Source organism: Pelodiscus sinensis, chromosome 22, assembly GCF_052426305.1.
Source record: "Pelodiscus sinensis isolate ZL-2025 chromosome 22, ASM5242630v1, whole genome shotgun sequence".
Lineage (NCBI taxonomy): Eukaryota > Metazoa > Chordata > Testudines > Trionychidae > Pelodiscus > Pelodiscus sinensis.
The window spans coordinates 17,913,630-17,939,202 of NC_143073.1; the positions used below are offsets into that span (position 1 = coordinate 17,913,630).

Sequence of the window (25,573 nt, forward strand, 5' to 3'; positions counted from 1 at the left end):
CAACCTGTCCCAGCATTCAGCTGCCTCAGGTACCAGACTGTGGCGGGGGGGGTCTCCACTAGGACACAGAGTGTAGAAAATTGTGCCTGCTGCTGGGGCATACGTAGGAGCAGAGCAGTCCCAGGAGAGGAGCAGAACCGGAAGGAGGCAGAATCGAGACCTTTCAAAGTTTTGGCCCAAGTGAGGGGTCATGGGGGCGTCATTTGAGCTCCCCGCCTCACGTGCCAAAATGTTGTGGGCCAGCCCTGTTCAGGGCCACCCTGGGCTGGGCTCCTAGAGTCCCACCTTCGAGGGGTCTCTGAGTGACTCCACCTCTGAGTCCCTGATGTGGGTCTTCCCCTCCCCCGCCCCGATCTGCTCCACTCCCACCAGATGACACACGTCCTCTGCAGGCATGGCCCCAGCACCCTCCCCCGCCCTGGTGGAGACATTCCCCCCGCAGGCGGGTGACCTCCTTGTAGTGACCCCAGAACCGTGTCCTGTCTGCCTCAGGATCTGCTCAGACTTGCAGCCAGGCCTCTTTGAACAGCTCATGGTCCCCATCTCAGTCCCATCCTCTTGGCCGAATGCCGCGATGGCCTTGGGACAGCAGGGCTCAGACAGCGGAGCCCATCAGCAGGGTCAGTCTCAAGCCCTCTCTAAAGCTGTGAGGTCAGCATCCATGTCCTCCCTAAAGTGGGCAGCAGCTTGGAGTCGTTTCCCCCCCAGCACTGCCATCTCGAGGCCCTTCCCCACTGATCCCCGGACAGGCCCTCTTGGCCTGTCTCTCTTCCAGATTGTGCTTCTGCTCTGTGTCTGCCTGCCAGCCTCTGCCCCTCCAGCTCCAGCTCCTTCCCTGGCCCCCAGTCCATGAGTCAGCAGCACCCCGAGCCTCCCACCTCCAGGGGTCCCCAGTGAGGGGTTAAGGAGTTTGCCTGCAGAGGGGACGCTCAGTGTCTTGGGATGTTACTGGTTTAATGAGGGGTACTTTCCCGTGAGGCCTACAGGGGTTGGCTCTTAGCCCCGCACAGGGCACGTAACATTCAGGGAGCCCTGGGTGAGACCGAACGGGGGGACTGGGAAATATGGGGAGACGCAGGGGACAGTTGGCGCTGAAATCAGAAAAAGACCCAGCAATTGGGTCGCCCTACAATGAGGAGCAGGAGAGGCAGCGATGCAGAGTGGTGCCAGTCGACACCAGGTCTTTGATCTGGCTCAGTGTGAACACACACTCCTGGGATTGGACAGGCCAGATCTGGGGGCATGATCAGCTGGACGCAAGCACCCAGTGCCACTGAGGCCCACTGAGATGATGTGCCCCTTGGAGAGGCAAGGCTGGAACTGGGGTGCAGAGGTCAGAACCCACTGGTCCCCGGCCCCCTGATCACCTAGTGCCCCTACCACCTCCTCCACTGCCAACATCCAGGTTATGTCTACACTACAGAGTTTTTTCGGGTAAAACGGCCGTTTTTCCAAAAAAACGTAATTACGGCCACACTGCAATTGTGTTCTTTCAGCAACAAATTGAAAGAACAGAGGGGTTTTCCCACAGCAGTAACCCTCTTTCTCCAAGGAAGAATGCCTTTTGCAAAAGAGCTCTTTCGGAAAAAAGCATGTGTGGACGGGGAAGAGGGAGTTCTTTCCAAAGAAGAGGAAAGAGGAAAAAGCACAGGTGCCCTGGTGGCCACTCTGCCCATAGCAATCACAGCTTACATGCGAGAGCGCGTCCATTCAGTGTGGACAGATGGCTTTTTCCATGCGCTTTTTCAGAAGAAGGTTTTTCGGAAGCCTGCAGTCTAGACGTAAGCCTAGTAACACCTCCTGTGAGTTTGTGGGCAGGGCCTTGTGTGCCCCCCAAGGGCTGGGTGAGGCAGTGACCCCTGGTGACCCCTAGTGGCTGGGTGAGGCAGTGACCCCTGGTGGCTGGGGAGGGCAGAGAATCCTGGTGTGGTGGCTTCAACTGCAGGAGGCCCCCGAGAGTGAGGATGAGGGTGGGGTGAGGTCCCAGAGCTGCAGGGAGGTGCCTGAGGGTGGGGTGAGGTCCCAGAGCTGCAGGGAGGTGCCTGAGGGTGGGGTGAGGTCCCAGCGCTGCAGGGAGGTGCCCGAGGGTGGGGTGAGGTCCCAGCGCTGCAGGGAGGTGCCGGAGGGTGGGGTGAGGTCCCAGCGCTGCAGGGAGGTGCCGGGGGGGGGGGGGGTGAGGTCCCAGAGCTGCAGGGAGGTGCCCGAGGGTGGGGTGAGGTCCCAGAGCTGCAGGGAGGTGCCGGGGGGGGGGGTGAGGTCCCAGAGCTGCAGGGAGGTGCCCGAGGGTTGGGCGAGGTCCCAGAGCTGTAGGGAGGTGCCGGAGGGAGGGGTGAGGTCCCAGAGCTGCAGGGAGGTGCCCGAGGGTGGGGCGAGGTCCCAGCGCTGCAGGGAGGTGCCTGAGGGTGGGGTGAGGTCCCAGCGCTGCAGGGAGGTGCCCGAGGGTGGGGTGAGGTCCCAGAGCTGCAGGGAGGTGCCCGAGGGTGGGGTGAGGTCCCAGAGCTGCAGGGAGGTGCCCGAGGGTGGGGTGAGGTCCCAGAGCTGCAGGGAGGTGCCCGAGGGTGGGGTGAGGTCCCAGCGCTGCAGGGAGGTGCCTGAGGGTGGGGTGAGGTCCCAGAGCTGCAGGGAGGTGCCCGAGGGTGGGGTGAGGTCCCAGAGCTGCAGGGAGGTGCCGGAGGGTGGGGTGAGGTCCCAGAGCTGCAGGGAGGTGCCTGAGGGTGGGGTGAGGTCCCAGCGCTGCAGGGAGGTGCCCGAGGGTGGGGTGAGGTCCCAGAGCTGCAGGGAGGTGCCTGAGGGTGGGGTGAGGTCCCAGCGCTGCAGGGAGGTGCCTGAGGGTGGGGTGAGGTCCCAGCGCTGCAGGGAGGTGCCGGAGGGTGGGGTGAGGTCCCAGAGCTGCAGGGAGGTGCCTGAGGGTGGGGTGAGGTCCCAGCGCTGCAGGGAGGTGCCGGAGGGTGGGGTGAGGTCCCAGCGCTGCAGGGAGGTGCCTGAGGGTGGGGTGAGGTCCCAGCGCTGCAGGGAGGTGCCTGAGGGTGGGGTGAGGTCCCAGAGCTGCAGGGAGGTGCCTGAGGGTGGGGTGAGGTCCCAGCGCTGCAGGGAGGTGCCGGAGGGTGGGGTGAGGTCCCAGCGCTGCAGGGAGGTGCCCGAGGGTGGGGTGAGGCCCCAGAGCTGCAGGGAGGTGCCCGAGGGTGGGGTGAGGTCCCAGCGCTGCAGGGAGGTGCCCGAGGGTGGGGTGAGGCCCCAGAGCTGCAGGGAGGTGCCCGAGGGTGGGGTGAGGTCCCAGAGCTGCAGGGAGGTGCCCGAGGGTGGGGAGAGGTCCCAGAGCTGCAGGGAGGTGCCGGGTGAGGGGGGGGTGAGGTCCCAGAGCTGCAGGGAGGTGCCGGAGGGTGGGGTGAGGCCCCAGAGCTGCAGGGAGGTGCTGGAGGGTGGGGTGAGGCCCCAGAGCTGCAGGGAGGTGCCGGAGGGTGGGGTGAGGCCCCAGAGCTGCAGGGAGGTGCCGGAGGGTGGGGTGAGGTCCCAGCGCTGCAGGGAGGTGCCCGAGGGTGGGGTGAGGTCCCAGCGCTGCAGGGAGGTGCCTGAGGGTGGGGTGAGGTCCCAGCGCTGCAGGGAGGTGCCTGAGGGTGGGGTGAGGTCCCAGCGCTGCAGGGAGGTGCCCGAGGGTGGGGTGAGGTCCCAGCGCTGCAGGGAGGTGCCGGAGGGTGGGGTGAGGTCCCAGAGCTGCAGGGAGGTGCAGGAGGGTGGGGTGAGGTCCCAGCGCTGCAGGGAGGTGCCGGAGGGTGGGGTGAGGTCCCAGAGCTGCAGGGAGGTGCCTGAGGGTGGGGTGAGGCCCCAGAGCTGCAGGGAGGTGCCGGAGGGTGGGGTGAGGTCCCAGAGCTGCAGGGAGGTGCCTGAGGGTGGGGTGAGGTCCCAGAGCTGCAGGGAGGTGCCTGAGGGTGGGGTGAGGTCCCAGAGCTGCAGGGAGGTGCCGGGGGAGGGGGGGGTGAGGTCCCAGCGCTGCAGGGAGGTGCCCGAGGGTGGGGTGAGGTCCCAGAGCTGCAGGGAGGTGCCGGGGGAGGGGGGGTGAGGTCCCAGCGCTGCAGGGAGGTGCCCGAGGGTGGGGTGAGGTCCCAGCGCTGCAGGGAGGTGCCCGAGGGTGGGGTGAGGTCCCAGAGCTGCAGGGAGGTGCCCGGGGAGGGGGGGTGAGGTCCCAGCGCTGCAGGGAGGTGCCCGAGGGTGGGGTGAGGTCCCAGAGCTGCAGGGAGGTGCCGGAGGGTGGGGTGAGGTCCCAGCGCTGCAGGGAGGTGCCCGAGGGTGGGGTGAGGTCCCAGCGCTGCAGGGAGGTGCCCGAGGGTGGGGTGAGGTCCCAGAGCTGCAGGGAGGTGCCGGGGGAGGGGGGGTGAGGTCCCAGCGCTGCAGGGAGGTGCCCGAGGGTGGGGCGAGATCCCAGCGCTGCAGGGAGGTGCCCGAGGGTGGGGTGAGGTCCCAGAGCTGCAGGGAGGTGCCGGAGGGTGGGGTGAGGTCCCAGCGCTGCAGGGAGGTGCCGGAGGGTGGGGTGAGGTCCCAGAGCTGCAGGGAGGTGCCGGAGGGTGGGGTGAGGTCCCAGAGCTGCAGGGAGGTGCCGGAGGGTGGGGTGAGGCCCCAGAGCTGCAGGGAGGTGCCGGGTGAGGGGGGGGTGAGGTCCCAGCGCTGCAGGGAGGTGCCCGAGGGTGGGGTGAGGTCCCAGCGCTGCAGGGAGGTGCCGGAGGGTGGGGTGAGGTCCCAGAGCTGCAGGGAGGTGCCGGAGGGTGGGGTGAGGCCCCAGAGCTGCAGGGAGGTGCCGGAGGGTGGGGTGAGGTCCCAGCGCTGCAGGGAGGTGCCAGGGGAGGGGGGGTGAGGTCCCAGCGCTGCAGGGAGGTGCCTGAGGGTGGGGTGAGGTCCCAGAGCTGCAGGGAGGTGCCGGGGGAGGGGGGGTGAGGTCCCAGAGCTGCAGGGAGGTGCCGGAGGGTGGGGTGAGGTCCCAGCGCTGCAGGGAGGTGCCCGAGGGTGGGGTGAGGTCCCAGAGCTGCAGGGAGGTGCCCGAGGGTGGGGTGAGGCCCCAGCGCTGCAGGGAGGTGCCTGAGGGTGGGGTGAGGTCCCAGAGCTGCAGGGAGGTGCCGGAGGGTGGGGTGAGGTCCCAGAGCTGCAGGGAGGTGCCGGAGGGTGGGGTGAGGTCCCAGCGCTGCAGGGAGGTGCCCGAGGGTGGGGTGAGGTCCCAGCGCTGCAGGGAGGTGCCCGAGGGTGGGGAGAGGTCCCAGCGCTGCAGGGAGGTGCCCGAGGGTGGGGTGAGGTCCCAGAGCTGCAGGGAGGTGCCCGAGGGTGGGGTGAGGTCCCAGAGCTGCAGGGAGGTGCCCGAGGGTGGGGTGAGGTCCCAGAGCTGCAGGGAGGTGCCCGAGGGTGGGGTGAGGTCCCAGAGCTGCAGGGAGGTGCCTGAGGGTGGGGTGAGGTCCCAGCGCTGCAGGGAGGTGCCGGAGGGTGGGGTGAGGCCCCAGAGCTCCAGGGAGGTGCCCGAGGGTGGGGTGAGGCCCCAGCGCTGCAGGGAGGTGCCGGAGGGTGGGGTGAGGTCCCAGAGCTGCAGGGAGGTGCCGGAGGGTGGGGTGAGGCCCCAGCGCTGCAGGGAGGTGCCTGAGGGTGGGGTGAGGTCCCAGCGCTGCAGGGAGGTGCCTGAGGGTGGGGTGAGGTCCCAGCGCTGCAGGGAGGTGCCGGGGGGGGGCGGTGAGGTCCCAGCGCTGCAGGGAGGTGCCCGAGGGTGGGGTGAGGCTCCAGAGCTGCAGGGAGGTACCCGAGGGTGGGGTGAGGCCCCAGAGCTGCAGGGAGGTGCCGGAGGGTGGGGTGAGGTCCCAGCGCTGCAGGGAGGTGCCGGAGGGTGGGGTGAGGTCCCAGCGCTGCAGGGAGGTGCCGGAGGGTGGGGTGAGGCCCCAGCGCTGCAGGGAGGTGCCGGAGGGTGGGGTGAGGTCCCAGAGCTGCAGGGAGGTGCCGGAGGGTGGGGTGAGGCCCCAGAGCTGCAGGGAGGTGCCTGAGGGTGGGGTGAGGCCCCAGAGCTGCAGGGAGGTGCCCGAGGGTGGGGTGAGGCCCCAGCGCTGCAGGGAGGTGCCCGAGGGTGGGGTGAGGCCCCAGCGCTGCAGGGAGGTGCCTGAGGGTGGGGTGAGGTCCCAGCGCTGCAGGGAGGTGCCTGAGGGTGGGGTGAGGTCCCAGAGCTGCAGGGAGGTGCCGGAGGGTGGGGTGAGGTCCCAGCGCTGCAGGGAGGTGCCGGAGGGTGGGGTGAGGTCCCAGAGCTGCAGGGAGGTGCCGGAGGGTGGGGTGAGGTCCCAGAGCTGCAGGGAGGTGCCGGAGGGTGGGGTGAGGCCCCAGCGCTGCAGGGAGGTGCCTGAGGGTGGGGTGAGGTCCCAGCGCTGCAGGGAGGTGCCGGGGGGGGGGGCGGTGAGGTCCCAGCGCTGCAGGGAGGTGCCGGGGGGGGGCGGTGAGGTCCCAGCGCTGCAGGGAGGTGCCGGAGGGTGGGGTGAGGTCCCAGCGCTGCAGGGAGGTGCCGGAGGGTGGGGTGAGGCCCCAGCGCTGCAGGGAGGTGCCGGAGGGTGGGGTGAGGCCCCAGAGCTGCAGGGAGGTGCCTGAGGGTGGGGTGAGGCCCCAGCGCTGCAGGGAGGTGCCCGAGGGTGGGGTGAGGCCCCAGCGCTGCAGGGAGGTGCCTGAGGGTGGGGTGAGGTCCCAGCGCTGCAGGGAGGTGCCTGAGGGTGGGGTGAGGTCCCAGAGCTGCAGGGAGGTGCCGGAGGGTGGGGTGAGGTCCCAGCGCTGCAGGGAGGTGCCCGAGGGTGGGGTGAGGTCCCAGAGCTGCAGGGAGGTGCCTGAGGGTGGGGTGAGGTCCCAGCGCTGCAGGGAGGTGCCTGAGTGTGGGGTGAGGTCCCAGCGCTGCAGGGAGGTGCCTGAGGGTGGGGTGAGGTCCCGGCGCTGCAGGGAGGTGCCCGAGGGTGGGGTGAGGCCCCAGCGCTGCAGGGAGGTGCCGGAGGGTGGGGTGAGGTCCCAGCGCTGCAGGGAGGTGCCTGAGGGTGGGGTGAGGTCCCAGCGCTGCAGGGAGGTGCCGGAGGGTGGGGTGAGGTCCCAGCGCTGCAGGGAGGTGCCGGAGGGTGGGGTGAGGTCCCAGCGCTGCAGGGAGGTGCCCGAGGGTGGGGTGAGGTCCCAGCGCTGCAGGGAGGTGCCTGAGGGTGGCGTGAGGTCCCAGAGCTGCAGGGAGGTGCCCGAGGGTGGGGTGAGGTCCCAGAGCTGCAGGGAGGTGCCCGAGGGTGGGGTGAGGTCCCAGCGCTGCAGGGAGGTGCCCGAGGGTGGGGTGAGGTCCCAGCGCTGCAGGGAGGTGCCCGAGGGTGGGGTGAGGTCCCAGCGCTGCAGGGAGGTGCCCGAGGGTGGGGTGAGGTCCCAGCGCTGCAGGGAGGTGCCCGAGGGTGGGGCGAGGTCCCAGCGCTGCAGGGAGGTGCCCGAGGGTGGGGCGAGGTCCCAGCGCTGCAGGGAGGTGCCCGAGGGTGGGGCGAGGTCCCAGCGCTGCAGGGAGGTGCCCGAGGGTGGGGTGAGGCCCCAGCGCTGCAGGGAGGTGCCGGGGGGGGGTGAGGTCCCAGAGCTGCAGGGAGGTGCCGGAGGGTGGGGTGAGGTCCCAGAGCTGCAGGGAGGTGCCGGAGGGTGGGGTGAGGTCCCAGAGCTGCAGGGAGGTGCCCGAGGGTGGGGTGAGGTCCCAGAGCTGCAGGGAGGTGCCGGAGGGTGGGGTGAGGTCCCAGAGCTGCAGGGAGGTGCCGGAGGGTGGGGTGAGGTCCCAGAGCTGCAGGGAGGTGCCCGAGGGTGGGGTGAGGTCCCAGCGCTGCAGGGAGGTGCCGGAGGGTGGGGTGAGGTCCCAGCGCTGCAGGGAGGTGCCGGAGGGTGGGGTGAGGTCCCAGCGCTGCAGGGAGGTGCCGGAGGGTGGGGCGAGGTCCCAGCGCTGCAGGGAGGTGCCCGAGGGTGGGGTGAGGTCCCAGCGCTGCAGGGAGGTGCCGGGGGGTGGGGTGAGGTCCCTGTGCTGTGTGTGGGGGGGAGGTCTCTGTGGTCTTGGTGCTGGTCTGGCACTGCCCCATGCTTGAGTGGGAACACAAACTGTGGGGAACTCTCCCCTCAAATCCCTTATCCCTAGTCCCGCCTGCTGGGGCTGCTCCCATCCCCCACAAGGCACCTCCCCACCCCGTCCCACACCACTGCCCCTCCTCCCCGCAGTGTATGTGGAGGAAATGATGCAGCAGTTGGTAACGATGGAGCAACAGCACTGGTGGGAAGTGATGGGCAATGGGGCACTGAGGCCATGCTATGGGGGGGCACTGGGCAGGGACTGGGGCTCCCACTCCCCTTCAGGCTTCCAGCTTCACAGCTGAGCAGGAGGTGTAGCTCTCCATGGAATTGGGGGGTGCAGGGCTGTCCATGGAATTGGGGGGTGCTGGGCTCTCCATGGAATTGGGGGGTGCAGGGCTGTCCATGGAATTGGGGCGCTGGGCTCTCCATGGAATTGGGGGGCGCTGGGCTCTCCATGGATTGGGGGCACTGGGCTTTCCATGGAATGGGGGGTGCAGGGCTCTCCATGGATTGGGGGCGCTGGGCTCTCTATGGATTGGGGGTTCAGGGCTTTCCATGGATTGGGGGTGCAGGGCTCTCCATGGAATGGGGGTGCAGGGCTCCCCATGGAACGGGGGAGGGCACTGGCTGAAGTGTGGGATCCCCCATGGAGGGGGGCTTGGGCCATGCCGCGTGTACATGCTCAGAATCGTTTGTAAAAAAAGGCAGTGGAAACCCGCCACCGTGTGTTGTGGTTGTTGAAACTCAGTGAGTCCCGCACCAGTGTGGGCAGCCCCTCCCCCGGCACACGTGCACCAGGCCACGTACACCACCAGGGCCCCTGGACAGACCTTTCCCCCACCCCACAGCTGCACTCTGGGGGGTGGGAGATGGGCCTGGTGCATTCTGCCTGTGCCCAGGCACGTGCCCTCTTCTTCTGTGCCCCCCGAATGGGTCCCTTGGAGGCCCCCACCCACATAATGCTCCCCTGTCCCATCCCTGCCAGAGCCTCTTGTCCCTGGGCATAGAGCAGGTACTTTTACACAGTGTCCCCATCTGGCACTCTCCACCTTCTCTCCCCGCGCTGGGCGCTCTGCCCCTTAGCTCCCTGCCCCCCTGCTGAGCGCTCTGCCCCCTTGCTGGGCTTTCTGCCCTAGCTCCCTGCCCCCCTGCTGGGCTCTCTGCCCCCATAGCTCCCTGCCCCCCAGCTGAGCGCTCTGCCTCCTTAGATCCCTGACCCCCTGCTGGGCTCTCTGTCCCCTTAGCTCCCTGCCCCCCAGCTGAGCGCTCTGCCTCCCTAGCTCCCTGCCCCCCTGCTGGGCTCTCTGCCCCTTAGCTCCCTGCCCCCCAGCTGAGCGCTCTGCCTCCTTAGCTCCCTGCCCCCCTGCTGGGCTCTCTGCCCCCATAGCTCCCTGCCCCCCAGCTGAGCGCTCTGCCTCCTTAGCTCCCTGCCCCCTGCTGGGAACTCTGCCCCTTAGCTCCCTGCCCCCCTGTTGGGCTCTCTGCTCCCTTAGCTCCTTGCCCCCCAGCTGAGCGCTCTGCCTCCTTAGCTCCCTGCCCCCCTGCTGGGCACTCTGCTCCCTTTGCTCCCTGCTCCCCTGCTGGGCTCTCTGCCCCCTTAGCACTCTGCCCCCTAGTTTGGTCCTTTGCTCTCTTAGCTCCCTGCCCCCCAGCTGGGTGCTCTATCCCCTTAGCTTCCTGCCCCCCAGCTGGATGCTCTGCCCCCATAGCTTCCTGCCCCCCAGCTGGGCGCTCTATCCCCTTAGCTTCCTGTCCCCCAGCTGGGCGCTCTATCCCCTTAGCTCCCTGCCCCCCAGCTGGATGCTCTGCCCCCATAGCTTCCTGCCCCCCAGCTGGGCGCTCTATCCCCTTAGCTTCCTGCCCCCCAGCTGGATGCTCTGCCCCCATAGCTTCCTGCCCCCCAGCTGGGCGCTCTATACCCTTAGCTTCCTGCCCCCCAGCTGGATGCTCTGCCCCCATAGCTTCCTGCCCCCCTGCTGGGCGCTCTATCCCCTTAGCTCCCTGCCCGCCAGCTGGGTGCTCTGCCCCCATAGCTTCCTGCCCCCCCAGCTGGGTGCTCTGTCCCCTTAACTCCCAGCCCCTCAGCTGGATGCTCTGCCCCCTTAGCTTCCTGCCCCCCAGCTGGGCGCTCTATCCCCTTAGCTTTCTGCCCCCCAGCTGGATGCTCTGCCCCCTTAGCTTCCTGCCCCCCAGCTGGGCGCTCTATCCCCTTAGCTTCCTGCCCCCCAGCTGGGCGCTCTATCCCCTTAGCTTCCTGCCCCCCAGCTGGGCGCTCTATCCCCTTAGCTTTCTGCCCCCCAGCTGGATGCTCTGTCCCCTTAGCTTTCTGCCCCCCAGCTGGATGCTTTGCAGCCTGTGGTTGACTGTTCCCTGCCTGCTACTTCCCCACTCTCACTGTCAGCACGTCCTGCTTGCAGGCCACAGTGAGGGCAAGTCTCTGCCATGGCCACCCAGCACCTGCCTCATACCACAGTTGCCTGCACCCAGGCATCCTGACTCCCAGCCCCTGCTCTAACCATGCAGCCCCGCTCCTCTCCCAGGCCGGGCAGAGAACCCAGGTGTCCTGGCTCCCAGCCCCACCCCAATCCCCAAAATGTTGGCTGAGTCAGTAAGTAGGTCCCTTGACAACTGCTGAGGTGTGAGGGGCTGGTGGGTTGGGGGAGGGGCTGGGGGCCAGCGCTCCTGGGCTCTCTCCCTGGCTCGGGCAGCGGTGTGGGGGCTGGTGGGTCAGAGTGGGGGCTGGGAGCCAGGGCTGGGTGGCGGTGCTCAAGGGGGGCCGCTGTGGTGCGGGTGCTGTGTGCTGGCTGGTACCGTGGCCCGCAGGGGCGGTCTCTCTCCTGCGCACTTGTTGCTGGCAGGAAGCGAGAAGAGGCTTCGAGACGCGCGGCGGGCGCAATGGTGCCTCTGCACAGCCGCTACCGGGCTTAGTTCCTGCTTTCTCTTTCAGTGCCTGCAGCCACAGCCCTGGGTGGGCAGGGGCCCCACCAGGTGAGAGGCCTTGCCCTGGCTCAGGGCTGTGGGGGGCGGGTGACCCACCATTTGGGGGTATCAGGCTGGAGGAGGGTGAGAGATAGGGTTGGAGGCACTGGTGTGGGGTGTGAGGGATGGCTGGAGGGGTGTGTGTCTGTCTTGCTCTCCCAGCTTTCCCAGTGGGCCTGGGCTAGCCATGAATGCAGGGGCGGGCTCATTTGCCATGAGCTGTGTCCTGTTGGCTCTGTTAGATCAACCCCTCCTTCAGCCCAGGCCCAATCCTCTCCCCCTGCATTCGGCACAGACCACATTGTTACACCCAGTAGTGTAGGCATCACCTGCACCTGGCTTCCTCAGCCCTGGGGAATTGCTTTGGAGCAGGTGCCTAACTTGGGGTGGGCATGTGGGGCCTCTGTGGGTGGGGTGGGCAGTCTGTCACAGATCCCCCTCCCTCAGTTGTACCTGTGGGATATTTTCATCCATGACCTGGACGTAATTAGAAACTCCCATGAACCCATGAAGTGAGGGGCAACAGTGAACTTGCAGAGTCTGGCAACTGATTGGTAAATCACTGTGGGTACGTCTCCACTAGGTCGAAATAAGATACACCATTTGAGCCACGCAAATTGCGTATCTTATTTCAATTTTATTTCAAAATAGATTCTTTTGTCCTTTGGTGTTGTCTGCACAGCACCAATTTCGAAATAACCCATTCTCCGAAACATCCCTCAGTCCTCATGGAACGAGGGTCACAGGGACATTGGAATAGCAAGCCTGTTACAGTTTGAAATAATGGGCTCACTGTTAAGATGCAGGATAGCTATTCTGGGATCCCGCTGCAGTGTAGACGTAGCCTGTGAGGCCAGGGCAGTCGTATGGGGAGGTGCATGTCAAACCTGGGAGCCAACGAGCACAGCCCGGACCTGGGGACCAAGGGAGCCAGGCCAGGGCTGCAGCATGTCCCCCTGTGCCCACCAGGCAGTCTGGTTCCTGCCTGGCTGGCCGGCTGGCTATGGCATGTCAGTCAGGCACAGGCCATGTTGCAGAGCCAGGCAGTTTCAGGGAGCTGCTTTAGTACACTAGGCGTGACGGGCTCCGCACAGTGCTAGCTGGCTGGGGTTACGCAGGGGACTGGACTAGGTGCTTTAATGATCCCTTGTAACCGAGCGAGCGAGCGCCACCAGAATTGCACCCCACATTCCACTGCTCCGGGTGCTGGGTTTCTTTCTGCCCTCCGGGGTGGCATGACGGCGTTTGTGCTTTGCTTGGGTGGTCCCACAGCCCAGCGATGTGCTTCTCTAGCAGTTCTGGTGCAGCATGGCACTACGCTGACAGCTGTGAGTGCTCGGAAGGGCCACGTCATTGCCTCTGAGGGTTGCTTGGGACAGAGGCAGGGGCCTGTCTGGCTGGAGGCTGGTGTCTGGGCCTGAGCGAACCAGGCCATCTCTCCTCCCCTACTCTTTCTTCAGCGGCTCCAAGGGCTGTAGGCAGGGGACTGGGCACCAAGTGAGTGATTCCCAAGCACCAGGGGTGGGACTGTAAGAAGGATTTCCCACCGCTTTCTGTTTCAGGGGGAGGAGCTGAGTCTTGACCAGGGACATCACCTGGGATCCCCATGAAGTTCAGTGACTTTCAACTTAATCCAAGTAAGTGCATAGGCTCTGGAGCCGCAGGAAACAAGGGGGGTTGGAGAGTCACAGAGCATCAATCCTAACTGTAATAGCTCCACCCATCCCTTCCTTCCTTCCTCTCTCCTTCATCCATCCCTCCCTCCTTCCTCTTGTCCTCCCTCCCTCCCTGCTTTCCTCCCCCCCTCCATAACTCTTTCCCTCCCTCCTTCCCAAACCAAGCCCATGTGGGATGTGACGAAGGGGGGATTTTATTCCTCTTGTTAAGTTGCACGTGAGTTCTACAGTTTCCTAGTAACTGCATGTGAGTGCCTCAGTTTCCCTGGCCACTGCACCAACACCTAGATCAGTGGTCTCTAACCTTTTTATACCCAAGATCACTTTTTAAGTCTCAGAACAGGCGAAGATCTACTGCCCCGCCCCTTCCTTGAAGCCCCGCCTACATTACATGAGGAAATCTAATGTAAATGTACTGTGTAGGTGTGCAGTTCAGAGAGGGCTCAAGAGCTACTCTTAGAGCCCCTGAGATCTACTAGTAGATCGTGATCTACTGGTTGGTGACCATGGACCTAGATGGTGATGGGAATTTTGGGTGTGTCTTTACTAAGGGAGCCCTGGAACATACACATTGGCTGATGCCCTGTGCAACCTGAGCCTGGGAGGGGGTTTTACCAGGTGACACTTTTTGCCAGGGAAGCAGGGCAAAGTCCAGAGGAGGGATCTGGCTGGAGGCTGGGACCAGGCTGCTGGGGGTAAGTCAGTCTATCCCAGGATGGATGGTGCTGGCTGCTTCTGGTTCTTGTGCTGACAAGTCTGTGCTACCCTGTGTCCCTGTAGCCTGATAAACCTTCTCTTCTACCTGCCGGCTGAGTCTCACGTCTGGCTGTGGATGGGGGTGCAGGGCCTGGGGACTCCCCAGATCTGGTGACAAGAGGCATTTCGCCCCCTCCACTCAGGGCCCAGCAGCAGAACGGCTCCCACAGCCAGGGCTGTTCGCCACCCACCTTTCCCCATGCACGCAGCTCCCAGACAAGCCAAACCCATTGCAGGCCATGAGCACAACATGCTCTGCTGACCGCACATCTTTGCACAATCGCCTAACGGGCGGACGTGGTTCGGGGCGGGGTTTGTGGCTCTGCTGCAACTTCTGAGTGTGAAACACAAGGCAGAGTCCTGCTGTAGTCAGCTCTGCCAGTGCCCCTCACTCCCAATCCACAGCCCCTGCCCCATCTAGAGGGGCTGCAGGAAACAGGGGTTGGAGATTCACAGAGCATCAATCCTAGCCATAATGGTGCTGCTCCATCCATCCCTCTGTCTGTCTGTCCATCCATCCTGCCATCAGTCCACCCACCTGTCCCTCCCTCCATCCATCCCACCCTCCATGGAGGCCCAAGGAGCAGTCTGGGATCTGGCTCCTGGTTCTCTGGTGCCTAGGTGGATGTGAGTGCCTCCTTCTCCCCTGCTCCCAGGCTATTCTCAGGGACCCAGGTCCAGCCCAGGAGACGTTCCATTCCCAGAGCTCAAGTGCCAGTAAAACCCAGCCCAGGCGGGATGTGACAAAGGGGGAATTTTATTCTCTTTGTTATGTTGCATATGATTTCTACTGTCCTATTGTAATTCCATGTGAGTGCCTCAGTTTCCCTGGGCACTGCACCAGTACCTAGCTGGTGATGGGAATTTGGGTGTGGCAGCCTCCCCCACGGACACAATGGCTGATGCCCTTTGTAACCTGAGCCCAGGAGGGTGTGTGTGACCAGGTGGCACCTTTTTCCCCCAGGAAGCAGAGCAAAAGCCAGAGGAGGGGCCTGGCTATGATCTAGTCTAATGGTTGGGGGGGCAGGTCCAGCACCCTGTCTCTGGCCCCATTCCCCCAGGACGGATGATGCTGGCTGCTTCTGGTTTCTGTGCTGACAAGTCTGCTCCACACTGTGTCCCTGTCACCTGATAAACCTTCTCTTCTACCTGCCGGCTGAGAGTCACGTCTGGCTGCGGATGGGGGTTCCAAACTGTGGTGACAAAAGGCACTTCCTCCCTTCCCCGCAGGACCCAGCATCAGAATGGCTCCCACGGCCAGGGCTATTTGCCACCCACCTCGCACATCTTTGCACAATCGCCCGACAGACATGTGGTTTGGGGCAGGGTTTGCTGTAGTCAGCTCTGCTGGTGCCCCTCGCTCCCCACCTGCAGCCCCTGCCAGCCCAGCCCTGGTCTCCCCCAGCCCTACCGGTGCCCCTCACTCCCCACCTGCAGCCCCTGCCAGCCCAGCCCTGGTCTCCCCCAGCCCTACCGGTGTCCCTCACTCCCCACCTGCAGCCCCTGCCAGCCCAGCCCTGGTCTCCCCCAGCCCTACCGGTGCCCCTCACTCCCCACCTGCAGCCCCTGCCAGCCCAGCCCTGGTCTCCCCCAGCCCTACCGGTGCCCCTCACTCCCCACCTGCAGCCCCTGCCAGCCCAGCCCTGGTCTCCCCCAGCCCTACCGGTGCCCCTCACTCCCCACCTGCAGCCCCTGCCAGCCCAGCCCTGGGCTCCCCCAGCCCTACCAGTGCCCCTCACTCCCCATCTGCAGCCCCTGCCAGCCCAGCCCTGGGCTCGCCCAGCCCTGCCGGTGCCCCTCACTAGAGTTCGCCTTCCCGCTTTCTGGCGGGTGAGAACTGGATGATAGCCAAGGTAAGATAATTCCTTCATGCGTCTTGTCTGCACAAACGCTGACCTGTTTTTTCCTCTTGGGTTCCTTTCCCTGAGTGAGGCGCCCTTCTTGCTGCCCACAAGCTGTGGCTGCTGAGTCACTGCAGGGGAGGGAGCGCAGCTTGGCATGACTCTGCAGCCCCCACGGCCTTTGGAGCAATGTGGGTCAGGTTGCAACAGCCAGAGGCCAGCACTTGGGGCTGCCAAACACCTAATGAACTGCCTGGCTGTTCCCTCACCCCATGTACAGCACCCCCATGCAGGGGAAGGATGCATTTTACTGGGCTTAGAGGCCCTAGCAGGTCCAGGCTGCAAAGTGTGGTATGTGTGTGGTAGGGGGAGTCTGTGTTACAGGTTTGTATTGGGCCTGAAAATAGGTGTTTTTGTCCTGCCCCCACGGGCTGGGAAATGTGACTGCGTCTTAAAATAGCTCTGTTAACAACAGCTGTTCTGTTCTTCCTGGGCAGATTGATTTAAATCTCTGTGAGTCAAACCAGCAAGCAGGAAATCTTGTTTAGTCATCTTTTGCCTTTTTACTTAATTATGTTCCTGAAGAGTGGTCAGTTCTCATTGGATGTATAATCTGGTCTGTTTGCTGGCTATGAGGATACACTTCACAGGAGGTTAAGTCATTTTGCAGCATAACAGAACCCTAAGCCAGAGTCCTTCTCTGAACATTTGTTGTTCTGGTAGAAAATAGGGATTGACACATCTCCTAGTTATGAGATGAGGAACCTTTTACTGGTGATTTGGTGTGCCAGGTTGCCTTTGGAGGACAATTTAAACTCCATTTCCTAATGCACAAAACCAACATTTTCAATTATCTGGGGAGGGGGTGGTAAATCAAACTATTTTACATGTCATGAGTACATGAGGAAGTATATAAAAATCTGTTCCACATTTTAAATAACTGAATTTATTAAACAAAGGAACTATTCGCGTCTGCAGTTCAGTGAATTGAATTTATTATTTCTGGTCTCCTCACCGTTAATGATTTTAGAACTAATTGATCTCATCCTCACACTTAGTCTTTACTCAGCGATTGGAAGTGGAAAAACAAGCTTTCCTGCTTTTTCAGATCCCAGTCCATGTCACAACTGTGCTCCAAAGTTCTTGAATACACTTCAGTGAAGACTATATTTTCTCTGCATTTTTTGAAGAATCAGCTGTCTTCAAACATCAGCAAACTCTGGTTCCAGGTGCTTAGCCGCGACATCCCCCCATTCAGTGGCTTCATGTGCAGCTTGAATGTTGCCCTTGTTTACCTGAATAGTTCACAAATATTCAGAGTGCTGGTGATTGTTTCCATTATAGGGTGTGTCTAGGCTCCATGGCTCCATAGACAGAGCCATGTAGTCTAGACACACCCATAGACAGAAAGTAATAATGGACTCAAGTGATCCTGTTTAGCTACAAAGAACCACAGGTGTTGGCTTCTAATTTTCCCAGGGATGCTCAAATCCTGCTCAACCCCAGCCCCCACTCCTGCTCCCACCCCATCCCATCCCATTCCACTTCTTTCTGCCCTCTTCCCTGAGTACACCCCGTCCCTGTTTGTCCCGTCTCTCCCAGTGCCACCTCACACCTTAGAACAGGTGCTCAGAAGGTACTGTGAGGGTATGGAGGAGGTGATTGGCAGGGGCCTTTGGTGGGCAGAAGTGGGGAGCTGGCTGTTGATGGTGGCTGCTAATTTTTCTCCCTGGGTGCTCCAGCTCTGGCATCCCTGGAGTCAGGACCTGTGCGAAACACGTACATAAAATCCTGTTTCTCTGAAGGCAGGAGACAGCTTCTCTGCACACATCTCCAAACCTCCTTCTAGCCAACGCTCTGCCTAAAAGCTTTCTCTTCACTGTTTCTCAGCCCCTCCCAGCCCAGCCCTGGGCTCCCCCAGCCCTGCCAGTGCCCCTCACTCCCCACCTGCAGCCTGAGCTACCCCAGCCCTGGGCTCCCCCAGCCCTGCTGGTGCCCCTCACTCCCCACCTGCAGCCCCTCCCAGCCCAGCCCTGGGCTCCCCCAGCCCTGCTGGTGCCCCTCACTCCCGACCTGCAGCCTGAGCTACCCCAGCCCTGGGATCCCCCAGTCCTGCTGGTGCCCCTCACTCCTGACCTGCAGCCTGAGCTACCCAAGCCCTGGGATCCCCCAGCCCTGCTGGTGCCCCTCACTCCTGACCCACAGCCCCTGCCGGCCCCAGGTCCTCCTTGCAGCACTGCTCTGTGCGGGGTGGGTTTCTGGGTTCCAAGTCCAGACAGGTCCATTGTGATCCTCTTGCCTTCGACATACCCCAGAACTCCTATGTCGGCACTGAAACTGGAGGCTGGGTTTTTGGCAGAACTGAGCCCTGGTTGGTCTCCCCCCTCAGCGGGGAGCTCCTGAGCAGGAAGATGCCGCTGTACGTGTTGAGGCTCAGCCCCATGAGTGCCACTTCTTGGCCTGTCTCTCACGACCAGGGTTTCTCTGGAGACACGTCTGCTTTTCTGCCAGGGCTCTTGCTGGTAGCAGGACCTTTCCCCGTGCCTGTCTGCCATCATTGCCTCCAGCGCAGAGTGTGGGGAAGGGCTGAGTGGTATGGCCAAGGGTTTGCCCAGCACTGGGCCCCCTGCTTTGGGCTCTGCAGCACAGGGACCACGTGGCCCTGTGGAGCCTGCGGCAGCTGCTTACCCCTCAGCCAGGGGAAAACAGAGGGACGATTAATGAGCAGGAAGAACCTGTAGTGCAGATTGAGTGTGCCAGGGGAGCTGCTGGTTCTGCCATGGTGCTGCCACTGCTGGGTCTGTCAGGATCTCCGTTGTAAACACCAGCTTCAGCCATTGGGCTCTCTCACCCCAGGAGGTTGCCATGACAATGAGCCTTTTCTGCCCCTGCTGGCATTTTCTGGAGGCGGGGCGGGGAGAGGTCTGGCAACTGAACATTTGACAAGTTCCCCTCCAAGAGTCATGGTTCCACCCAAAAGCCATTCTCCTCAGGAAAAGTGTTTTCTACCCTCTCTGCGACCTGGTCCGGACCTTTAGCCACCCAGAAAAGACAGAACAAGAGGCAAATGGCTGCTATTCTGAGAATTGTCTTGCCCTTATCCGATGCCACTTCAATTCTGCAGGGGTTTTCCCAGTCCTGCTTGCACACGTGAGAGTAAAACAAGCAACCAGGGTCTAAAACTGGTCAGTCTACAGGGCTGTGTCTACACTGGCCACTTATTCCGGAAAATCAGCCGCTTTTCCGGAATAACTTGCCAGCTGTCCACACTGGCCCCTTGAATTTCTGGAAAAGCACTGACGATCTACTGTAAAATCATCAGTGCTTTTCCGGAAAAACTATGCTGCTCCCATTCGGGCAAAAGTCCTTTTCCGGAAAACTGTTCCAGAAAAGGGCCAGTGTAGACAGCACAGATTTCTTTTCCGCAAAAAAGCCCCGATCGCGAAAATGACGATCGGGGCTTTTTTGTGGAAAAGCGAGTCTACATTGGCATGGATGCTTTTCCGGAAAAAGTGCTTTTCCGGAAAAGCATCCTGCCAATGTAGACTCGCTTTTCCAGAAATACTTTTAACAGAAAAACTGTTCTGTTTTAAGCATTTCCGGAAAAGGGTGCCGGTGTAGACGAAGCCCAGATGTTTACCACAAAGTGGGCTTAGCTGGGCCTCTCTGCTTCACAGGGCAGCCTACTCGTGTAACCTTGAGTGGGCTAGGCTTCCCTGCCCTTCTCCAGTGTCTAAAAAAACCCCACAGCAGTACTGGGGATCCAGGGGGATTTTCCCTCCCAGGTTCTCCTTGCTCTAAGTAGCATTGCCCGTGATCCCTGGGAGAGGGTTAGCACCATCACTGCCCGCTGCAGAGTGAGGCACCGCAACCTGCTCTCTGCTCCTGGCTCAGCTTCTCCCAGCCCACCCAGCCCTTAGACAAGCAGCTGCCCTGCCTGCTGGCTCCTGGAGTCTTACCCCAAACTACCCCACCCAGCTCCAGAAGCCTCTGGGTGTGGAGGCTAAAGCTGCCCAGCAACAGCAACACTCAACTCACTCCTACCTCCCGCACAGGGGTCTCTTAAAGAGACAGCTCCCTGTGAGGTGCTTGGGTGTCCTCACTCTCTCTGCTTCACACAGCAGCCTGCTTGCCCACTCGCTCTGCTTGGGTTGTGTGTGCTGGCGTCGAACCCATAAACTCGTGTTATTCTGTAACCTTCCAGCTAGTGTTTTACTCTCGTGCGCACAGGCCTGCCGTGAGCATGCAGGGAGCAGCTGACACCGAGACCAGGCGGAGTTTCCATTTGGGCATTTCTCTCTATCTGCTCCTTACAGGCTCAGGCACCAGCGGGCGTGTGGGCAGGAGCTCTGCTGGATTCCCAGAGTGGGGTGTGCAGGACTCCACCATGCTCTCACAAATGCCTGTACTCCTGGGCGGTGCTTTGGCCCGGGGCCAGTGGGCCAAACTCACCTGTTTCCTGTTTTCTCCTAGTTTGAGGCCAGGCACTGCTTGGTGTGCGCACAGAGCGACAGGGAGGGGACCATCCCAGGTGAGGCGGAGCCTGTTTTCCTGAGCCTTGTGGGAACCTGCCACAGCTTCTCTGTCCCATGGTGCTTTCTGAGATGACCTCCAATTGCACCCCGGGTGTCTCGGCGGTCCCTGTCTTCGTGGGGCTCTACACCATCATCTTCACACTGGGGCTGGTGCTCAACCTGGTCGCGCTCTACATCTTCTGCTGCTGCAGCAGCGTGTGCTCCCTCACCACGGTCTACATGAAGAACCTGGCCGTGTCCGACCTGCTGCTGGTGGTCTCGCTGCCTGTCCGCATCTACTACTACAGCAAGCAGCCCTGCCTGGGACGCCAGGTCTGCGAGCTCACGGGCCTGCTGCTGCTACTCAACATGTATGGCAGCATCTTCCTGCTCACCTGCATCAGCTGGGATCGCTGCATGGCCGTCTGCTTCCCCATGCATGCCCGGGTCAAGGCGCTGCGCAAGCAGGCCAAGTACATCTGCCTGGGCGTCTGGCTGGTGAGCTGTGCTGGCACTGTGCCCACCTACTTCACCCAGAAAGACCATAATAACTTCACTTCCTGCTTTGACAGCCGGCCTCAGTACGTCACCCGGCGCAGCGTCTCCTTTGCCATGATGTTCTGCTTTGCTGTGCCGCTCCTGGTCATGATGTTGTGCTCCTGGGCTCTGCTGCGGGCTGTGCGCCGCAGTGCGGCCGCCCGCATGGAACTGGTCAACAGCGCCAAGATCCGCAGCATGATCGTGGCCAACGTCACCATCTTCCTGGGCTGCTTCCTGCCTTTCCATCTGGTGCTGCTCTGCTACCAGGTGCAGGACCTGCAGAGTGAAGCGCTGGACGTAGCCTACCGCTGCACCTTGCTAGTTGCCTCGGCCAATGCCGCTCTGGACCCGCTGGCCTATTACTTTGCCACCGAGACCTTCCAGCGCATGATGGTGATTGACAATCTACGGGCCTGGGGCTTGCTTGGCGACAGCACTGAGGGCCATAGCCGCTCCCAGACAACCCTAGGCCAGTGCATCTACCTGCAAAACATCATGGTCCTGCCGAGCAGCAGTCCACTGGTGGGCAGCCCCAGCAGGGGGTCCCAGAACTAATGGGCTGGGCTGCATAACAAGGGCATTTCTAGGGCACTGCTGAGAGGGTCAGATCAGGGCAAATTGCTTAGAGACAGGGCTACTTGCAGCCCAGGACTGGGGCTCTGCCTCCCTATGGCACCGAACCAGGCCCAGAGCGCCTCTGTTTGCCACTCTGGCCAGCTGGAAGTCACACAAACAATCCCCTTAGACATTGCAGCTTTCCCGAGCCACCACAGATGTGAGGTACTGAAAACCAGTCTCCCCAAATCCAAACAGTTTCTTCCGACCAGCCACACTCCCAGGACTATTTATGCCTCAGCTCTTGCCCAAAAGAATCTAACTTCTAAGGGTTTATTCACAAAAAGAGAGAAAGAAAAGATTAAAGTTCTAAAAGGAATCGAACACACCCACCGATTGCACAGTGCTTGGTGCAGGCCCATAGCAGAGATAGGATAGTCTGATATTTTAGATCAAATCTCTGGAACACATCCTCTGTTGGGATGGGTCATTCGTCCTTCTGGGCTTCAGTTCACAGCTGAGACCCTTCAGAGGCGATGAGCTGGCTTGAAGACAGGATTGAAGACAAATGGAGGCTCCTCCAGGGCTTTTCTAATACCCTTGCCCACGTGGAGGGACTCCCATTGTTCTTGCTAAGTGAAAGCATGTCCCTAAGATAGAGTTTGTCACATGAACCAATCACTGTCCATGTCCTTCTTAGACAAGTGGCCATTGTGAACATGCCGAGATGAGTAGTCACAGCAAAGCTCAGCCGAGGTGGATCGGCACCATTGAGGTGCATTGTCAGCAAAGCACCCCTAGTCACTTGGCTGGCCACCCTTTCACAATAGGTGGGTCAAGTCTGGTGGAGTCTCCCAGGAGCAAATATTTGAAATACAAGTACAGCCACGATACTCATAATGTCACATACAGAAAGAAGTCCTGTCTATGAGCAGCACAATTAGAATCAGTGAATTGTCGTCTCTCACTAGATAACTCACTAGGCTCACTTTGTACAAGCTTTGGTGCAAACACAGAACAGTGATTGCAACAATCATAAACTCATGGGGCTGGAAGAGACCTCAGGAGTCATTGAGTCCAGCCCCCTGCCCAAAGCAGGATCAACCCCAACTCAAACATCCCAGCCAGGGCTTGGTCAAGCTGGGACTTAAAAACCTCTAGGGATGGAGATTCCACCCTCTTCCTAGGGAACCCACCCCAGTGCTTCCCCACCCACCTAGGGAAATAATTTTTCCCAACATCCAACCTAGACCTCCTCCACTGTAACTTCAGACCATTGCTCCTTGTTCTGCATCTGTCACCGAGAACAGCCTCTCTCCATCCTCTTTGGAACCCCCCTTCAGGGTAGTTAAAGGCTGCTACCAAATCCCTCCGCACCCATCTCTTCTGCAGCCTAAATAAGCCCAAATCCCTCAGCCTCTCCTCATAGGTTATGTGCTCATCATTTTGGTTGCCCTTCACTGGACCCTTTTCAATGCACCCACATCCTTCCTGTAGTGGGGGGCCCCAGAACTGGACACAATACTCCAGATGTGGTCTCACCAGAGCTGAATAAAGGGGAATAATCACTTCTCTGGATCTGCTGGCAATGCTCCTCCTAATGCACCCTAATATGCCATTAGCCTTTTTGGCTACAAGGGCGCACCTTGACTCATATCCAGCTTCTCATCCACTGTAACCCCCAGGTCCTTTTCTGCTGACCTGCTGCTAGCCAGTCGGTCACCAGCCTGTAACAATGCTTGGGATTCTCCTGATTTGTGTTTAGCTCACAGTCCAATAAATCACAGGTGCTCTCTTCTCTCCAATAAATTAGGGTGCTGGAAAGCATGGGTATGTGTACAGCTGGGGCCACCAGGGGTCACTGCCTGGGTTTGCACCGGCGCCAGGGAGGGGGGGTCAATGGCTGGGTTTGCACAGGCATGGGTGAGGGGGTCACAGGCTGGGTTTGCACAGGTGCTGGGGGTGTGTGTCTCAGGCTGGATTTGCACTGGCACTGGTGGGGGGGGGGTCACAGGCTGAGTTTGCACTGAGCACTGTGACCCATGCTCTTGAACTGCACAGGATGAGTAGCCCCATCCCCACATCACAGGGCACAGAGACCCCTGATCCCCTCTTTGCCTCACCTTTGCTCAGCCTGCCTGCCCCATCCCCTAGCTCATAACCCCACTCCTGACTGGGGCTGGCCATAGGGGCCAGGGCTAATCGGAGGGGGGCAGACATTGGGGAAGAGGTTAATTTGGGCTGAGCTTGCGGGGGAGTCTCCCACAGACACCTCTCCTCCACCTCTACACAGGAGGTTTCATGGAAGCTCCATCTCCTGGGTGTCTCCATTCCGGCCCTGTCCCTGCAGCCTGGAGCCAGCACCATCCCACCACATGGCTTGCCCAGAGGTTTCATGCCCAGGCTCCTGGCAGAGGCAACAGGTGGTGTGCTGGGCGCTGGCACAGCCCGGCAGCTCAGGGGAGCAGTGCTCAGGGAGTCAGCACCAAGAAGGTGTCGGGGCACTTGGTGGGGAGTAAGGTCTCTGGCCTGTGCCTGGCTCTGGTAGGCAGGGACGTGAGAGCCTGCCCGGCCCGCGATGGGGACACGCCACCTGCCCCTGCAGGGGTGTGTGTGGCCAGAGCCTTAGGGGCACAGAGCCAGAAGACAGCCACTTGGAGACATTTGCACTGGAGAGCCAGAGACACCTCATCACCGGGCCCTCCTGCACCCTGCAGCCAGGCAGTCATGGGGATGGGGGGGGGGGGGGGCTGGACAGGGCAGCAGCGAGGCCTGAAACCTGTATTTACAGAGTCTCCTTTCCGGCCAGGAGCTGGTTCTTTTAAAGCAACAGCAAATCCTCCTCAGACCCCTGCAGCCTGGGCATAGGCATCTGTGCCCCCCCCATCAGCTCCTATTCCCTGGGCTCCCTACCACCTGGGCATAGTTATCTGTCCATAGGCCCCTAATCCCCCTGGAACTCCTAAGGCTTGGGTATTGGTGTCAGTCTCCTTCCACCAAGCCCCTTGTAGCCTGAACACCCCTCCTATGCCCTGCGCTCCCTGATCCCTTGGCTCAGGGGGCTGCTTCCTTCTTTCCCCATCTTCAGGGAACATGTGGGGCATTTCGTTGCTGTGATGGTGAATGGCTGGTGGGAGTCAGGACAGAGTGGGGTGGGTCGCACCTGTGGTCTCAGCAGAGGTGGGACTGGGAAGGGAGCTGTCCAGCCCAGCCCTGACAACACATAGCTCCGTCCTGCCCAGGGTGCCGGCTTGTTGCGCCCAGCGGAATGAAATGGGCGCATCTGGAGACAGAGCAGTGTGGAAAGAACAGGGCGAGACCGGATTTGGGGTTTGGCTCCTGGATGCTGTCTCTGGCTTTGCCTACAGCTCTTGTGGCTAGTTACCAGCCATGCCTGGCACCGCACTGGGCCAGTGCACACGCCTCAGTGCGCGGTCACATGCATACGCCCCAGTGTGCGCCCACATGCACAGTGCACACGCCCCAGTGTGCGCCCACATGCACAGTGCACACGCCCCAGTGTGCGCCCACATGCACAGTGCACACGCCCCAGTGCGCGCCCACGTGCACAGTGCACACGCCCCAGTGTGCGCCCACATGCACAGTGCACATGCCCCAGTGTGTGCCCACATGCACAGTGCACACGCCCCAGTGTGCGCCCACATGCACAGTGCACACGCCCCAGTGTGCGCCCACATGCACAGTGCACACGCCCCAGTGCGCGCCCACGTGCACAGTGCACACGCCCCAGTGTGCGCCCACATGCACAGTGCACATGCCCCAGTGTGTGCCCACATGCACAGTGCACACGCCCCAGTGTGCGCCCACGTGCACAGTGCACATGCCCCAGTGTGCGCCCACATGCACACTGCACATGCCCCAGTGTGCGCCCACATGCACAGTGCACACGCCCCAGTGCGCGCCCACATGCACAGTGCACACGCCCCAGTGTGCGCCCACATGCACAGTGCACACGCCCCAGTGTGCGCCCACATGCACAGTGCACATGCCCCAGTGCTCTCCCACATGCACAGTGCACACGCCCCAGTGCTCTCCCACATGCACAGTGCACACGCCCCAGTGCGCGCCCACATGCACAGTGCACACGCCCCAGTGCGCGCCCACATGCACAGTGCACACGCCCCAGTGCGCGCCCACGTGCACAGTGCACACGCCCCAGTGCGCACCCACGTGCACAGTGCACACGCCCCAGTGCGCGCCCACATGCACAGTGCACACGCCCCAGTGTGTGCCCACGTGCACAGTGCACACGCCCCAGTGTGCGCCCACGTGCACAGTGCACACGCCCCAGTGTGCGCCCACGTGCACAGTGCACACGCCCCAGTGTGCGCCCACGTGCACAGTGCACACGCCCCAGTGCATGCCCACATGCACAGTGCACACGCCCCAGTGCGCGCCCACATGCACAGTGCACACGCCCCAGTGCGCGCCCACATGCACAGTGCACACGCCCCAGTGCGCGCCCACATGCACCGTGCACACGCCCCAGTGCGCGCCCACATGCACGGTGTACACGCCCCAGTGTGCGCCCACATGCACAGTGCACACGCCCCCTGTAATATCACAGGTGAGGACTGGGCACCGCTGAGAGTATCAATCAGGGTAAATTGCTTAGAACCAGGGCTAT

General features: G+C 61.8%; 1 protein-coding gene across 1 annotated transcript; it reads left to right on the forward strand.

Annotated features, from left to right (window-relative positions):
• Positions 1-10,887: 10,887 nt before the first annotated feature.
• LOC102460605 (lysophosphatidic acid receptor 6-like) lies at positions 10,888-24,454 on the forward strand. Its single transcript, XM_025187351.3, has 3 exons — positions 10,888-11,052; positions 12,606-12,680; positions 19,790-24,454. The coding sequence occupies exon 3, from the start codon at positions 19,906-19,908 to the stop codon at positions 20,923-20,925; it is 1,020 nt and encodes a 339-aa protein (XP_025043136.2). The 5' UTR covers positions 10,888-11,052; positions 12,606-12,680; positions 19,790-19,905; the 3' UTR covers positions 20,926-24,454.
• Positions 24,455-25,573: the final 1,119 nt, after the last annotated feature.